At 47.9% G+C, this 17,788-nt stretch overlaps 2 protein-coding genes across 2 annotated transcripts in view; one reads left to right on the top strand and one right to left on the bottom strand.

The window, feature by feature from the left end:
* LOC138374230 (NACHT, LRR and PYD domains-containing protein 7-like) overlaps positions 1 to 17,788 on the top strand; it is a 672,516-nt gene that overhangs the window by 125,212 nt on the left and 529,516 nt on the right.
* Positions 1 to 17,788, bottom strand: part of LOC138374879 (leukocyte immunoglobulin-like receptor subfamily B member 3) — a 39,337-nt gene that overhangs the window by 5,866 nt on the left and 15,683 nt on the right. The window contains exons 9-15 of the mRNA XM_069458095.1: positions 4,653 to 4,789; positions 4,454 to 4,489; positions 3,986 to 4,270; positions 3,556 to 3,855; positions 3,032 to 3,328; positions 2,431 to 2,770; positions 2,129 to 2,142 (exon numbers count right to left, since the gene is read on the bottom strand). Coding sequence (XP_069314196.1) covers positions 2,129 to 2,142; positions 2,431 to 2,770; positions 3,032 to 3,328; positions 3,556 to 3,855; positions 3,986 to 4,270; positions 4,454 to 4,489; positions 4,653 to 4,789 — 1,409 coding nt within the window. The remainder of the gene's footprint in view (positions 1 to 2,128; positions 2,143 to 2,430; positions 2,771 to 3,031; positions 3,329 to 3,555; positions 3,856 to 3,985; positions 4,271 to 4,453; positions 4,490 to 4,652; positions 4,790 to 17,788) is intronic.

Consider the following 17,788-nt stretch of genomic DNA (forward strand, 5'->3'; position numbering starts at 1 on the left):
TATATATATGGCCCACAAACATATGAACAAACGCTCAGCATCACTAGTCGTCAGGAAAATGCAAATTAAAACCACCATGTGATATATCACACCTGTCAGAACGGTCATTATTAAGCCAAAAACCAATAGATGGCATGGATGTGCTGAAAAGGGAACACTCCTACACTGTTGATGGGAATGTAAATTAGTACAAACTCTATGGAAATCAGCATAGAGATTCTTCAAAGAACTGAAAATAGACCTACCATTCTATCCAGCAATCCCACTACTGGGTATCCACCCAAAGGAAAAGAAGTCATTATATCAAAAAGACACATGCACCCAAAAGTTTATCACAGCCCAGTTCACAATTGCAAAGAAATGTAAGCATTCTAAGTGCCCATCAATCAATGAGTGGATAAAGAAAATGCGGTATATAAGCCACGGAATACTTCTCATTCATGAAAAGGAATAAAATAATGTCTCTGGCAGCAACTTGGATGGAAATGGAGACCACTATCCTAAGTGAAGTGTCTCAGGAATGGAAAAACAAGCACCACATGTTCTCATAAGTGGGAACAAAACAATGGGTGTATATGATCATAAAGTGGTTCAATGGACACAAGATAAAAAATTACCTATTCGGTACAGTGTATGCTAGTCTGGTGGTGGGTACACTAACAGGCCTGACTTCAGCATTATACATTTCTACCATGTAATTAAAAACACTTGTATACTATAAATCTATTGAAATTAAAATAAAATATAATAAAATAAATTTCAGAAAAAGGAGAGCAACAAGAGACGAGTGTGCACAGAAAATGAGGAGTAGAAATGAGTTACACACAAGACGTGCTGCACAGTGATTCCCTAGCTTGCCCCAGTGCGCAGGTGCAGGTCCCTCCTTAGTCTCAGGGGCGCACTGAACACAGAGGCCACCAGGGGAACACAGGAGGGGCCGTGCCCAGCGGTACCCACAGCCCAGGGAGCCTCTCTCTGAAGGAGTGTGTCTGGTGTGGGCTCCACCCTCACCACAGTGAGATCCCACCCAGACCTGAGAGGCTGCTGTCCTGAGAGGGATCAGAGACCCCACATGTGGGGGTGAGGGGCTCCATCCTCGGGGTCTCTTGGGAATTAGAAATAGGGGTAGCATGTTGGAATCTGTCTGTCCTCCCTCTAACAGACCAGGCCTGTCCTCCTTCTCCATCAGCCCCACCATCTTTCCTGTCTCCAAGTCAGGCCTAGACACCAAACCCCGCAGACCCGCCCCGTTCTCCTCCTTCTGCTCACCGCACACCCTCCCAGACAGGTTAGGGGCCTGGGTGTCATGCAGAGTTGTGTGGGTGTGGACTTAGTAGAAAATATAAAAGATCTTGTGTGATACATGAGGGACAGGAGATTCTAAACCATTGGAGTTTTATAAATCTTTGCTGCTATCATAGTATTGTGGCTTCCTCATATTAAGATGAAATTCCAACACTAATGAACAAAAATCACATGCTCCTGGCCCTGTCTTCCTTGGTTTTTAAACCCTGACAAGTCTGTTACTGGGAGAAGCAGGACAGGCCCAGAGAGGCCTGGAGACGGGAGCAGGTCTAGGATGAGCCGCATCCCAGATGCCCAGGGGGTCAGAAAGGATGGGTCTTTGGAGGTCACTCCCGGACAACTCCCCCTTATTCAGTGGGGAACCCAGGACAGGAGGGGAAAAGACTGTCTCACAATTTCCTCCTTCCAAGGAGGGGCTGAGCCAAGGCGGACTCTGCCCCCCTCCCAGGGTTCCTCCCACCGGGCTCCTAGACTAAGCACCTGCCTTGCTCCCTCCCTGATCATGGCTCCCTGGTGAGTTGAGATGGCTCCTGGGTGTCCTGCTCAGGGAGGGGGGGCATACCAGCCCCTCCACCCATCAGCTCTGGTCTCTCCTTCCTGTCTGGACCTCGGACACCTCCCTCCCCTCTGAATACCACAGAGGTCACAGCTGTCCCATCCCCAGAGTCCCAGAAGCCACGTGGACCCCACCCTTAATGTCCACCCTGCTCCCTGCTCCTCTTGGGAGCAGACTCCTCCCTCAATATTGGGAAAAGGATTGAGATGAGTCTTGAAGACTCTCTGGGATCATGGTAACTGATTCCATCACCCACTGGGTCAGGACCTGGGGGTGAGGGGCTGGGAAACCCAGAGGTTCTGATTCTGAGAAGGAGACATCAGGAGGTGGGTGGGTGGGGGCCTCTGTCCTCTACCCTCAGTCTCATCACGTTTCCTCTGAGGTTCACCCACCTCTCATTCCACCCTCCCTGCTCTGCACCCTGACTGAGACTTCAGGGGTTGGTTCCCAAGGGTGGGAGGTGCTGTCTATTTCCACCTCTGATGGCAGGACCCTCCCCTAGTGCCCATCCCCTTCTCCCCCCTCATTTCTTGTCCCAGAGCTCTCCCGGGCCAGGGCCCTGAGCTGACCCTTTGAGTTCAGAGAGGACAGGGTCAGGGTCCTCACCTGAGACCACAAGCTCCAGGGGGTCACTGGGCAGTGACAACAGGTAGGGGGAGGAGTTGAGTGAGCCATAGCACCTGTAGGTCCCCCTGTGGGCTGAGGTCACAGAACTCATGGAGAATTCAGCCTGCAACCGTTGAGCTCTGTACTTTGATCTGAGACGCAGGAGGAGATCGGCTGCCCCCTCCTTGGTCAGAAGAAAAGTGTCCATCACACTCTGTGACTGACACAGCAGGGTCACGTTCTCTCCCAAGGCCACCATGGAGCCCAGCTGCACCGAGAGGGAGGGTCTGTCAGGGAGCTGTCCTAGAGAGAGGAAGAGGGGTGGGGGTAGCTCCCACCTTGTTCTGAGCTGAGACCTCCCCAGGGCCTCTCTCTGAAGACCCTCAGTGTCTCTGCCTGTCTCTGTGATCTCTGAGTCTCCCAATTCCCCACCACCCCTGTCTCTCTCTGTCCTTCTTGGTCCCTGAGACCCCCACACCTCATCCAGGCCATCACCCCCTGGGGCTCCCCCAGCAGGGCCTGTGCAGAGTATGGGTCCCTGGCTGACCCCGCTGGGCTCCTCACCTGTGATCAGGATGTCCAGGGGGTCGCTGGGGGCCGACCACTCGGAGGAGAGGTTGTGTTCACCGTAGCATCTGTACCGGCCCCCGTGGGAGCCACTCACAGGGCCCAGGGGGAATTCGGCCTGAGACAGCCCAGCCTGGGGCTCCCGGCCAGGACGCTGGAGGAGCACATGTCCGCCTTCCTGGGACAGAGCGAATCTGTCATAGCCCACATCAGAGCGACACTGGAGGGTCAGGTTCTGTCCAGGGGCCAGGACAGGGCCCTGCGGGGTGAGCAGGGAGGGCTTCCTAGACACACCTGGGGGGAAGGACACGCCATGGGCTGCAGGGGCTGGTTCCTCCCAACACCTCCCATGTCCTGTCCTGGCCCTGCAGGTCCCACTGTCTCTCACACTCTGGGTCTGTAGCCCTGGGAACCTTTGTTTCCCCACCACCCCTCCCATCTCAGGCTCCCTTGGAAGCAAGGCTCACAGTGACGGTTTTGGGGTATCCGAAAATGAACAGGGTACGATGAAATCTCTTTACCTGACACCAGCAGCTCCAGTGGGTCACTGGGCTGCGACCACAACCGTGGGCTGTTCCTGTAATAGCCATAGCATCTGAACGTCCACCTGTGGCTGGGGGTCACAGGGCCCACAGGGAACACGGCCTGGTGCTGCCCATAGGAGGTTCGCTGTGAGTCCCGGGTCCAGGAGAGCTTGTGTCCTTCCTTGATCAGAATGAACCCACCAAATCCATCCTGTGAGACACATTGGAGGGTCACGTTCCCTCCTGGGTTCACGACAGGGCTCGGCAGGGCTGAGAGGGTGGGTTTGCCGTAGAATCCTAGGGGAGAAGGAGGCAGCTGTGTTCAATGGGGCTCACACCTCCCACATCATCCCTCAGAGCTGGGCTGTGAGAGGGAGACACCACTGAGGGCAGATCCTGGGGCTGGGACCCCTGAGGGTCCCCTCACCTGTCACCACCAGCACCAGGGGGTCACTGGGTTCTGACCATCCAGTGGGGCTGTAACAGTAACAGCGATACTGCCCAATGTAGTGCTCTGTCATGGATTGGATGTTGAACTTGGCCTTGTTCCCAGGCTCCAGTGGTTTCTGTTTGTCCCAGGATACTGATCTTCCATCTTTCTCCAGATGGTACTCCTTGGCATCCAGGGTACCCTGACACCAGATGGTAGCAGGGCTTCCCCAGGTGATCACAGAGTCTGGCTCAGCCCAGAGGGTGGGTTTGGGGAGGGTCCCTGGAAGGAAATCAGAGGCTGGGTCCCAAGACATCCCCACCCCTCAGATCCCAGCTCATAGCCCAGGACCCTCCAGATGTCCCCATCAGTCAGCCCAGAGCTGCTGTTCCCCACCCCCAGCTGCCCAGGGGTGTCCCCTTGTCCCCAGTGAGGAGGGACCTGGGAAACCTGGGACAGACTCACCTGCCTGCACGCTGGTTGTGGTGCCCAGACTCAGCCCTGGAAGAGAGTTCCCTGTGAGAGATTTGTCCCCTGAAGGCTCAGCATGTCCTGTCCTCCCCAGGAGCCTCCTGGGTCCCTGGGGTCTCCTGCTAGAGCAGGGCCTGGCTGTGGGGTGGGGTCCCTCCCAGACCAGGCCTCCCCTCCCCTCTTCCCGTCTCACCGAGGCAGAGCAGGGCCGTGAGGGTGGGGGTCATGGTGTCTCCTCCCACTGGCCCCGGCTGTGCAGATGGATGAGACCACGGTGCCCACAGGACAGAGACACACATAGGATGTTGCCACCCAGAGGGAGGCTGGGTCCTTCCCGTCATGGGGTTGTCCCATCAGTAGCCCCACAGGAAGGGGAACTGCCCTCCCCAGAAACCTGGTTCTCATTTCCCCAGGCCTGGGGCTGGGGCAGGCACCAGGGTGTCTGAAGACATTTCAGACAGACATGGGGTCTCCTTGACCCCCAAGCCACTTTCTGCCTCATCTGTCCTCATGTTACTGAAGTTTAGGACATAGCGGCCAACAGACCCAGTGCCTTCTACGTTGGCCCCTCCCTGGTGAGGGTGATGAGGGCCCCTCCTCCCTCTCGGAGCCTCTCCACGGGGCCTCCTTCCCTCCTTCAGCCCAGTGCCGCGGCCTCACCACGGCAGTCGTCTCACCGCCCTGGAGATGCCTCAGGGAAGCTGCAGGTTCGGGCCCACGGCAGACTCCGACCAGCAGAGACACACGGGCATCTGACGGTGCAGTTCCCGTTGAGCTGCCTTGTGGCCGTGAGCACAAAGGGGACATACAGGGCAATTAGGGAAGAAAAGTGACTCCTCTCCTGGGGGTAGTCTGTGGGTTTTCATTCTACCAAACAGTCCCCTTCTTGGGCTTCTCCTCCCCTTTCACTATTTTTAGCAGCAGCGTCACCTGCCCCTCCCTGGGAACCAACCTCTCAGCCACTCCGGCCTCCTCATCCCCTGGTTTCCTCGGGCAGGTGCTGCTCAGGGTTTTGGGAACAATTACTTATGTTTGAGCTGTGATTTGGGGCATTGGGTGGGGAGTTGATTTTTATTTAATTCCTGATTATCATCCACCGCCAGTGTGAGCTGGGCAGTAAATTCCCATCTCTGAGCCTCAGTTTCCTCATTTGGAGCACGTGGTCAGGAACCCCATCCTCACAGTGGGTGTGGGGTCAGTGGTGTCTGGGCGATGGGAGGGGCTCAATCCTGGTTAATTACAGACCAGGTTAAGACACGAGGGGTGAGGACATGAGAGGACCCTGGCGTCGCGATGCATAGTCGAGGTGGACGATTGATGCCCCCAACTCCTCCCAGCGCTGAGAAATGCACATGTAGTGTGTCTGAAACACGCACATCCTCAAAATCATGAGCAGAAAAAGAGACATGAAGTTTCCCCAAATGGAGTCGTACCCACATCAAAAAACAGAGGCCAAAGCTGAGTGGCCGCAGGTACCTGGGGCCATCAGGGGGTCATTAGGGTGGAGGTTCCCACTGCTGTGCGGACGCAGGGAGGGAGCCCAGAGTCTGCATGGTCACGACGGGGTCAGGGCTGGTGACGCAGGGGGGAGGCTGTTTTGTGCAGCCACACCTGAGGCTGGAGTGGACCCAAAAGCAGCGCAGGGCAGTTCCCTCAGGGACTGCTCCGCCCTCCCAAGATGGGGCTGGTGGGACCCCAAAGAGAGAGGCGCTGGATGCCAGGTGTTCCGTCCACAGCGCTTCTCAGGAGGACGTCCAGACACAGGGGGTGCAGCGTGTCCTCGAGACGGGCAGCCAGACAGCAACTATCTTATCCAGGGATTCAACCTAAGGAAAGCCAAAAAAAAAAAAAATAATAAATAAAAAAAATAAATAAATAAAAACCCAAAACCCAAAACCAAAAAAACTAAAACAACTAGGGAAAATTGTCTCTAATTACAGTCATTCCTCTGTTTACTCAGGGATTGTTTCCAGGACCCCCCACATATGCCAAAATCAGGTAGCGGGAGGACCAGTCACATTGGAATCTTGAAGTGGGTCATGAAGGGAGTACGTACACGCAGTAATCAGCAAATGTCACAAATAAAGGCTTTTTTTTTTTTTTTTTTTTTGAGGCAGAGTCCCACTCTGTCACCCTGGCTAGAGTGCTGTGGCGTCAGCCTAGCTCACAGCAACCTCAAACTCCTGGGCTCAAGCGATCCTCCTGCCTCAGCCTCCCCAGTAGCTGGGCCTACAGGCATGCGCCACCATGCCCGGCTAATTTTTTCTGTATAGTTTTAGTTTTCCAGCTAATTTCTTCTTATTTTTTAGTAGAGACGGGGTCTCGCTCTTGCTCAGGCTGGTTTTGAACTCCGGAGCTCAAACGATCCGCCCGCCTCGGCCTCCCAGAGTGCTAGGATTACAGGCGTGAGCCACTGTGCCCGGCCTAAAGGCTTTTGAAAACACATGTTTTCCCCAGAGAGCCAGTTCATCAGCACAACACCAGACTTTTCCGTCACAGGTGTGTGGATTCCTAGTGATGACATTTGTAGAGAAATTACCAGATAGCATTCCATGAAGAGTGAGGGTATTAGAGCTCATATTGGACTGATCTTATCCAAGCAGGAATCTGATTTTTGCCCATGTATCCAGCTATTTAAGCCCAGTTCTGTGTTTTGAGCTGAAGAGATGGAAAATCAATCGCACATACCAGGGAATGTGCTAGTTAAAAAAAAAGTGTCACATGACAGTGGAGCAGAGCACGAGGTGCAAACAGATGTGAGCTCCAAACTGCCCTGGGGGATGTGCCCTCACGGCTCAGGGAGAGGACGGAGGGAGGGACAGTCAAGGAGAGTCAACAAGCGGAGTGAGGGCAGCACCACAGAGCGGGGGAGGCAGAGTCCCCTACAGACACGCGGACCTCCTCCTGCACCTGACCCTGTCTCCTCCCTGCGACATGACAGCTCCCCAACTTCTGCCCCAGACTTTCTTCCAGAAACTGCTGGGGTCATCAAATTGTTGATGCCACTATGACTGGTACAAATGTATTATGTATATTTGAGAAGGGGAAGTCGGGTAAAGTCTAGTTGCCATACACCAAAAGGTCCAGTGGCAGTGGGAAGTGACCTGGGGACAGCCTTACAGTTCTCCTGGAGTCATGTTGTGTTCGTATTTTAAAAGTTGAAAAATTTGTTGGGAGACTGTGGGAGAGGGAACCCAGAAGTACTTGTGTGCCCATTGGGTCATTTTATCAGGACTTCAATGTGAGAGGTCATGAATGAGGGGCAATTTGGTCCATTGGCATTTTGGGGCAGGACAGGCCATAGGTTGGGCTTCAACCACAGCTACGTGTCCTGATCAAAGTGCTGCCTTCTTTAATCCATTTCCTCCTTTCTACTTCCGGTGACGGAGCTTGGTAATCAGACAGGCGGAGGCTCACCTGGGAGGTGGCTGTGGTCAGGGTCAGGAGCAGGAGCGAGGGGAAGAAGGTGACACTCAGAGGGGGTGGACATGGCTGGGGCGGGGCTGCCCTAGCATCTCGGTCCCCACACAACTGCCCAGAGCCCCAGGACTGTGGGCGGAGGGGTGAGCCTGCACCTTCTCATCAGCCGAGTCCTCAGGAGTCCGTGTGTCTTCAGGGAGGGCTGCAACACAGTCCTTGTTTTTAACAGTTGGCCAGCACAGCTCAGAAAGCCTCCTTGTTCCCAGAGCATCCCAATGTCGTGAGCCACTCTGAAGGCAGAGCGAGTGTCGTATAAACGCTCTCTGTCTTTCCCTGGGCCCCAAGGCAGGCCCTGGCCAAGCATGGAGTTCAGGCTGCTGGGCAGACTTAGCGCCGGGAACAGGACCAGACTGTGTTACATCGTGAAGGGAGGTAACAGCAAGACCCCTTCGGTAGGCGCCTGTGGGGTCTCTGAGGTCGGACCCATCAGGAAGCCATCATACTCTGGTCAGGAAGGGGAGTTTCGTGGAGGTCCCCTCGGGGCATCGGGAGTTGGGCTGTGGGAACTACAGTCATGATCTCATCACCGGGGAGAGGAAGTGAGGTAGCAGGGTGGGGCGCAGGGCGGCAAGGAGGGGGAGGGAAAGGATTTCCTAGCTGGCGAGGCCGCTGGCAGAGAGGTGCTGAGTGTGGCGGGGTGGAGAAGGGCTCCCACAGATGAGGGACACGCACCGTGGGTGGGGAGCCCATAACTGTCTTTTCGGTCATCTTTCCTGGGGTGGAGACGGCTGCGTCTGCACATGGACGGGGGGAGCCCCGGGCTGCTGATCAAGGTGTTGGCTGTGGCACCCAGCGGGGCAGTGTCGCCCACCACGGCCCCGAGTCAGGACACCAAGGCCAGTGCCTTCTCCATTGCGAATAAGGAAAAGGGCAAGTTACAGCTGGGGTGGCCCAGAATAGGGGCCAGGGCTGGCTGCATTTTGATTTCCTCAAAAGAGTGTTGAGATTCGGAGGTCCATAGAATGGCGTCTGTGTTAGTTTCTTGAAGAAAGTCATAAAGTGGTTGAATTAACAGAGAAAAATTAGGAGCCAGGCATGGCAGTAGCTTTCAGGCCCCTAGAACTCATGTAATTGTCTCTTTATTTGGGGAACGTGAAACATAAAATGCCTTGGATTCCTTTATGGTCCATATCAGACCATGGGGTGTTACGAGGTGACCCATGAACTTGACAGAGATTTCACGACTTGGAGCTTTGGTTTGGAGACCTCGTGTCCCTTGGAAGCCAACCTGTGAAGGAGGTAGAGGGTGTCCTGTAAACAAACATCCTCTGGAGGGGAGCAGAGGAGCGAGTCACCCCCATCCTGCAGCAAGGTGGACCCAGGAGGGAACAGGACCCCAGCCAAGTCAGCTCTAAGAGCTGGGGAGAGGCAGGTGGAGCCTCCAGGGTGTCCCTGGGGGGTCAGCCCAGGTGTAGTGGCCGCCCCCAGTGAAGGCAGAAGGTGGCTACAGGAATGCTGAGAAAGACACTGCAGAGACCTACAGCTGCAACCTGCGCGGTGCTGGGAGGAATGTGTGAAAGGAGCGTATGTGGGTCTGGTCCGACAGGGTGGCGAGGTGGGACAGTGTTGCCAACAGCTCTGCGACCCTGCGGGAATCTCCAACCTTTCCCGTGTGGTTTATGTGCAGGCAGGCGGGTGTATTACAAGGGCCAGGGCAGGGAGGCGCGAGTCTCCTCTGGGTAAATCCTCCAGGGGTGGGGGGGGGAGGGAGAAAGAGGGAGACAGAAAATGTATCCCACTTGGAAAACAGAGAAATTCAGCCATAATGTAGCAGAAGAGGAGAAAGATGAAGAGCACAGGGTTAGGAAGCAGATCCCTGGGGGAATTAAAGTTGAGTACAAATAGAAAATTAAATCTCAGCACAAGTTAAAATTGGGCAGGGCGGCCGGGCACCCACCCTCTCTGGGCCAGGACAGAGACCTCCCAGCACAGCGAGCTCAGCCCGTCCCGGGTACAGAACACGGAGTCGGGAGCCCAGCGGGTCTGCAGCCCCCACCCTGAGGCCTGGGCGACCTCAGACAAGTTACTTGGTGTCTCCGTCCCTCGTTTCTAGAAGAAAAATGAGGGAAAGAAGAGAACATGCTGTGGAGGGATTATACGAGAAGGGAATGCGTTCATGTTTGAATAGAACTAAATAGAAATTGTCTGGACGCGGTGGCTCATGCCTGTAATCTTAGCACTCTTGGAGGCTGAGGCACGAGGATCACTGGAGCCCAGGAGTTTGAGGTTGCTGTGACCTAGGCTGACACCACGGCACTCACTCTAGCCTAGGCAACAGAGTGAGACTCTGTCTCAAAAAAAAAAAAAAAGAAAGAAAGAAAGAAAGAAAGAAATTGTCCTTGAGGAAAGACCTGGCTGAGTTTTTGTTGAATTTTAAAAAATATTCTCTTTTCTAATATATAATAATGTTTAAAAAAATACCTGCTTTGGGGGGCTATTTTATCTTATTTTTGTATTTTTGAAAAGAATTTATAAATAATTGTATATATTTATTCAGTACAATGAGATGTTTGCAAATGCTTACATTTGCAGTTCTGTCCAGGGAGGATCTTTCCAGAGACTTGCCCTTGGCAGTCTTGTTATTAATTTTTGGAAAGACAGCCACACTAGCTAAGTCAAACGGGATGCTCTCTCCCCCTAGTGGTGTGCAGAGTAATTTTAGCTTTAATCTGAGTGGTGAGAGCGCCTCTGACCCTATAAATGGGGTGGACACGACAGACACAGCCCAGCCCACGGTGGACTCAGGGCTCTCCTGTCCTGTGTGACTGCATGCATGTGTGTGTGTGAGTGTGCATGGAGTGCAAGTGTGGGGTGTGTGAGTGTGTGTATGCATGTGTGTGAGTCCGTGCGTGCATGTGTGAGCGTGTGCGTATAGGTGTGGCTAGGTGGGGTCAGCTCTCTGCCTTCTCCCGGCCACACCTCCCCTGAGCCTCTCCTCATTCATCCCTGCTACACACGCTCCATCAGGAAACACTGACACCAGCTCTAAGTCCAAAGGTGAACAAGCTCAGGGGACCTAATGTGCAGCGTGGATGGTGATGGACGTGCCAATGAATTTGACTGTGCTAATCATTGCACAATGTACTGTACACATATGTCAAATCGTCATATTCTATACCTTGAATATATTCAATGATTGTTAATTAAGTACTTTTTTAAAAAAGAAAAGACAGTTGAAAATATCGACACCTCCATGGTGGCTCATGTTTCACCCGCTCAGCTTTGAATAGCTGTGAAGGCAGAGATGGGGTCCAAGTGACCTGTGCACCCCAGGAACTGCCACAGGGATACTGGGCCGGGCGCGGTGGCTCACGCCTATAATCCTAGCACTCTGGGAGGCCGAGGCGGGTGGATCGCTCAAGGTCAGGAGTTCGAGACCAGCCTGAGCAGGAGCGAGACCCCGTCTCTACTAAAAATAGAAAGAATAGGCCGGGCGAGGTGGCTCACGCCTGTAATCCTAGCACTCTGGGAGGCCGAGGCGGGTGGGTCGCTCGAGGTCAGGAGTTCGAGACCAGCCTGAGCAAGAGCGAGACCCCGTCTCTACTAAAAATAGAAAGAAATTATATGGACAACTAAAATATATATATACAAAAAATTAACCGGGCATGGTGGCACATGCCTGTAGTCCCAGCTACTCGGGAGGCTGAGGCAGTAGGATCGCTTAAGCCCAGGAGTTTGAGGTTGCTGTGAGCTAGACTGACGCCACGGCACTCACTCTAGCCCGGGCAACAGAGTGAGACTCTGTCTCAAAAAAAAAAAAAAAAAAGAGAAAGAAATTCTCTGGCCAACTAAACTGTATGTAGAAAAAATTAGCCGGGCATGGTGGCGCATGACTGTAGTCCCAGCTACCCGGGAGGCTGAGGCAGTAGAATTGCTTAAAGCCCAGGAGTTTGAGGTTGCTGTGAGCTAGGCTGACGCCACGGCACTCACTCTAGGCTGGGCAACAGAGCGAGACTCTGTTTCAAAAAAAAAAAAAAAAAACAAAAAAAAAACTATTGGTGCACAAAGTGTGACCCAGACAACCAGCCTCAGCTCTCACTTGCATACGTACAACCCAGTCTTAAGGTCAGCAACTGAACCTTGGAAGGTCTTTAAAATTAGCTCAGCAGATAATTATAATAGAGTCTCTGTGGTACTTGGGGATTCACAGGAGACATCTGGGACCAGCTGGGAGACTTCAAGATTGTTCATGAAATGAGCTGGGTGGCTGTAGCTAGGTCTCTGCAAATAGCCAGGTGACTTTAGGTGAGTCTCTGGAAAGAGCCAGGTCGATGTAACTGGGTCAGTTTTTAAGTGTGCAACAACATAATGTGAAGTATATTCATGCTGGTGTGGAACCATTACCACCACCCATGTCCAATAATTTTTCATCTTCCCCAGTTGAAACTCTGTACCCATTAAACACCAACTCCTCATGTATGTTCCCTCCTCCCATTCCACTTATGTTTTCTATAGGTTTGACCATTCTAATACCTCATAAAAGTAGAGTTATATATATAATCTTTGTCCTTTCATGACTGGCTTACTTAATTTAGCATAATGTCTTCAGGTTTCATCCATGGGTAGCATGCATCCTTTGCAATTTTATTCCATTTTAAGACTGAATACTATTCCACCATGTGTCTCTACCACCACTTGTATATCCATGCATCTGTCAGTGGACATATGGGTTGTTTATACATTTTGGTTATTGTGAATAATGGTGCTATGAACATGGGTGTATGAATATCTGTTCAAGTCCATGCTTTGAGTTCTTTCGGACATATACCCAGATGTGAAACTGCTGGATCATATGGTAATCCTGTGTTTAATTTTTTGAGGAACTGCTATAAATTTGGGTAATTATTTATTCCATGTTATTTTTGGTAGTCAAATGAGCAATATGAAGCCATGATTATTATAGTTTTATTCAATAGTGTATCCATTAACTAGCATATATGAGCCTATGAATATGGGGTTTGGGATTATTTAACTAAAGGATGCAATGTTCTAGAGAGCACTTGTAGACCAGAGACCATTCTTGGACTGTTTGTCTTCTTTGTCCAGCAGGCAAAGCAGAACTGTGAGACTCGGGCATCACTGACAATGAACACAAAGGGGCTGAATGTCGGGAAGCCTGAAGCCACCAGGACAGAGATGCTCCTCAGCCAATGGCTTGGGTTGTGAATCTGGGTTATCTGATATGACAAAATAGAAGCTAGAGCATGAAAGGAGACAAACATGCTCACCAGGATGAGGATAGTGTGTGTGGCTCTGGTTTCATGGGAAGTTCTGGGGGAGAGGCTGCTGCTGCGGATGTGTTGGACTCTCTGCTTGTGCCTGTGCAGGACGAGGACCATGGAGCCGCTGGTCCAGACCATGAGGCCCAAACACATACTATCCGTGAAGAGGTAAATGACTGCAGTTACTGAGAATAATATATCTGAAAGGTGCGAAGAACAGTATCTGTACACAAAAACCATACTCATGTTTTTGCTATTCGTTGGACCAGTTACATACATTGCAATTGGGATATTTACCATAAAATGCAAGACCCAGCAAAGAAAACAGCAGAAAACAATGCACTTTGGGGATCTAATTTGAAGTTCCATCCACCTAGAGATGCTGGTGCAAAGCTTAATGGCCTGAAAGCCACTGAGGAGGCAGGTAGTGCTGAGGGAAACCCCTCTGGCCACTCTGTGTAAGTAGAAGACAAGTTTACATCCAGCCCCATCCAGGAAACCTTCCAACCCAAAAGCTGCAAGGGTCTGAGGGATCCCTTTAGAGCAAAGAACCAAGTTGTTAGCTAAGACCAGCTGGTTGAGGATCAAGTCTCTGGGTTTCAGTATCGGTGCAGTGATAATAGTAAAGTTATAAAGACAAAGGAGTAAAGAATTTCCAAGGATTCCAGCACCCATCTGAATGAGAAAGGTAATGCCCCAATTTAAGTTAACAGAGACCAATCCGTCCATTGGGAGGAGATGTTGGAGTTTGCTTTTAGTTGAATGAGAGAAAACTAGAGACTGAAAAAGACAATTGGGCTATTCTCATCGCATCCAGAAATTGTCTTTTCTCATAAAACCCAATGTTCATAGCACCATTATTCACAATAACCAAAATGTATAAACAACCCATATGTCCACTGACGAATGAATGGATATAAAACCCACTTGGAATGTTTGTATTCCAAGTGAATACAAACATTAAGAACAAGTCTTGTGTAAGTACAAAGACATTTCTTGCACAATTTTTACCTGTAACACCACAGTGACTGAAATTTATGCAATCTCAGTCAAAGGGAAACTGAATGCCTCCCTGTGCGTCCCACAGTGGAGCACTGGGCAGCTGTGGGCGTGGTGAGGGAGCTCTCTTGACGGCCAACCCTGCAGGACATACAGTTATGGGGGAATGAGAAAAAGAAACACTCAGAACATCATGATTATTTTACTATGTGTATATATTTAAGTACATATATAATTAATCAAATAGGACACCTTAAATATGTACATTTTAAAAATACACAAAGCAGACAAATAAAATGTGTCTATTGCTTAGATGAGACCAATCAACTCCCACTGCTGAACTCATAAATGGACAAAACTGAGGTATATTAAGGGTGCACTATCTCTCATACTAGGTTTTCATTATTTTTCTGGGTTAAGGAGCACCCTTTTCACCATTACAGTGGTTATAATTGGCAGCACATGAGAATTTTTGGAAAGAAGACTCCAGTGCTGGAACCTGCCATTTTAAAAATTCAGTATGTCTCTAGAAAATACAACCAAGAAGGCACAGAGAAGTACAAGCAAGGATGTCTATCCTGGTAACCACAAAATCATCTTTAACCTTTGGAAATGATCCAGTTACAACTTGCTAAATAAAATGCTAAACAGGATTACATGAATTTTATTAACATTTATGAGTTTTGAAGGAACATGAATGCTAGGTCAAACAATTATTTACAGATTTTTCTTTCTAGAGATAGTGTTATATTTGAAATTGTGGTAAAAATTGCTTAGAAAAATATGTGTAGCTGTACAAATCAACTAGGCCACCAAATAAATGTGGAAGGAATATTGTAAGAAAATGAAGTATATAAAATAAGACTTCAAAAAACATTAAAAAACCAACCCCTGTAGAGCATCATTCAATATTTTAAAAATTTGACCAAGAAAATATGGGCATATAAACAATGTGTTTTATAACCAAATTCCCAACATTCCTAAATATCATGTTTTGGTAAAATAGAACACTGGACTGAGAGATGAAACTGATTATAATAGGAGGGATAACTTTACCAAATATTTTTAAAATTACAAATACAATGTAGTAATAGCAAACCAAGGATATACAACTGTCTAGAAGAAAATATGAAGTATATAATGTCTACATAGGTAAATAAATAGATACAGAGATTTAAAATTTGTCAGATCTACTAATATTAAAATAGTGAGCTTATAGAATTATAGGTATGAAAAATATCAGGACTTAGTGTGTGAATAAAAATTTGTTTGAAAATGACTTGAAATGAAGTTTATTAAGTACATGAGATTAAAGTATTTTGACACTAAGTTGGAAAAATAAAGCCAATTTCTTCTGGATGTCATTTAGCCAAATAAACATATTTATACAATAGCATATAAACATACAAATTAATATCTATTAGACTCAGCAATTGGACTCATGTTTGCAAAATTTTAAAAGTCATATTTTAAAAATAAAAGTCATTCTTAAAAACATCCATTGAGGGAAACATTTAGTAAGTAACAAAAACAAGGAGCCATACAATAATTTTAAAATATTATTAAGAAAAACAGCAAAACTTATACAAGATTAAAGACACAAAATATGAAGATCAGGATAAGAATATATTGAATATATTGAATATATTCTTATAGAGAAAAATTTAAAAATGAGACTATCTATAAGATTTTAAGTGCCCATTCTAAACAGTCAAATAAAAAAGAATATTTTTAAGCAGGAAAATCATGCAAACAAACATGTCTTCAGAAAAGAAACCCACAAATATAAAATGTTTTTCTCAGATATTATCGGGCAAATACAAGTTAAATTTTAAAAGACATATATTTTTCACTTAAACATACATTTGTTTGCTAAGTGTTTAATTTAGGGTCATAGCTTCACTTTGCATAATGATTCTTCATAATTGAGCTTTGCATTTTCATGTCTAATAAAAAATAAAACTGAATTAATTATAGTTTCTATGTTTGACATTATCTAAGGTAAGTTGACAATAGAATCTTACATTTATATGATGCCGTAAAGTAACAAGATGTAGCTTTTGTAGTGACACTTAATTTGATGAATAATTTAATAATTTTATAAGACCCTAAAATGTAGATTTTTTTATAGAATTTAACTTGGGATTCATAAAACCAAAAACTGTCTATATTTATGTAATAGTATTTTCCATGTTTAATAATTAATAAGTTATTAAATTATAATGTTATTTTACTGGCATTAAAATTTCAGAAATATTAGAATGTTGGTAAAGTAAAATTAGTTATGAGAAATAGATGATTTAGAAAACCAAAACCATTTCTGGAAAAAGATACCATAATCAATATTGGCCCTAGCATTGTTTGAACGCAGTTATAGAGGATGGGTAAAAAAGTGGGAAAGTGAGAAAAGAACACCTATTTCATGCAGTATACGCACAAAAACGTGCTCAAAATTTTCTTAGAGGCCGGGCGCGGTGGCTCACGCCTGTAATCCTAGCACTCTGGGAGGCCGAGGTGGGCGGATCGTTTGAGCTCAGGAGTTTGAGACCAGCCTGAGCAAGAGTGAGACCCCATCTCTACTAAAAATAGAAAGAAATTATATGGACAGCTAAAAATATATATAGAAAAAATTAGCCGGGCATGGTGGCGCATGCCTGTAGTCCCAGCTACTCGGGAGGCTGAGACAGGAGGATCCCTTGAGCTCAGGAGTTTGAGGTTGCTGTGAGCTAGGCTGACGCCACGGCACTCACTCTAGCCTGGGCAACAGAGTGAGACTCTGTCTCAAAAAAAAAAAAAAAAAAAAATTTCTTAGAAAGAAAATGTTTTAGGACAATGATAAGAAAAAAATTAGTAAATTAATAGTAGAGATTGATCAAAAATTTCAAATAAGAGAAAGAAGGAAGTGGTCCATGAAATCCTAGAGGAATCATACAAATGAATTTAAATTACACGAAACTAAGTCAATTGAGCAGGAGTGAGATTAACAAAATTGTGGTAAATAATGGAGAAAAGAAAAGGTCTGCAAATCCTTTAAAAGGTGTCATTACAAGTCCCATGTGCCCTTTAAGAACTGGAATCATTCATAAAAATAGTTTCTCCTGTCTTTTATGTAAGTGATGATTATGGAGACACAATTAGAAAGTAAATGATACACAACTTACTGAGATAGTCCCCACCCCAGTGCTCTTGTGGCTGTGACCTTAGTCATCAGAACAGACCACGTTTCCACTGCGTAAGGGCTGAGTTGAGTGATGGCTTTAGAAAGCTTGAGCTTTAGATGACAATGGATCTGGAACAGGTGCAAAGGTTTGGGAACTATTAAGGCACTATTACATCTGGTTAAGTGTCAGAGTTATACTTAGACCTTAACACACTTAAAGTTGCTGATCATTCCTGCTCTATAAGCTTTGAAATCTCTTAGTCACTTTTTTTTTTTAATTTTTACTTTTATTTTTTGTTTGTTTTTCAGCTCATTAAGGGGATACAAAAGATCAGGCTATATACATTGCCCATGCCTCCCCATCCCCCCGAGTTTGAGCTTTAGTTGTGTCCATTCCCTAGACAGTGCACATCACTCTCATCATGTAGGTGTGCACTCCTCCCCTCCCCCCACCCCATTCCCCCCAGT

The sequence above is a fragment of the Eulemur rufifrons genome, chromosome 24 (genome assembly GCF_041146395.1).
Source record: "Eulemur rufifrons isolate Redbay chromosome 24, OSU_ERuf_1, whole genome shotgun sequence".
Taxonomy (NCBI): domain Eukaryota; kingdom Metazoa; phylum Chordata; class Mammalia; order Primates; family Lemuridae; genus Eulemur; species Eulemur rufifrons.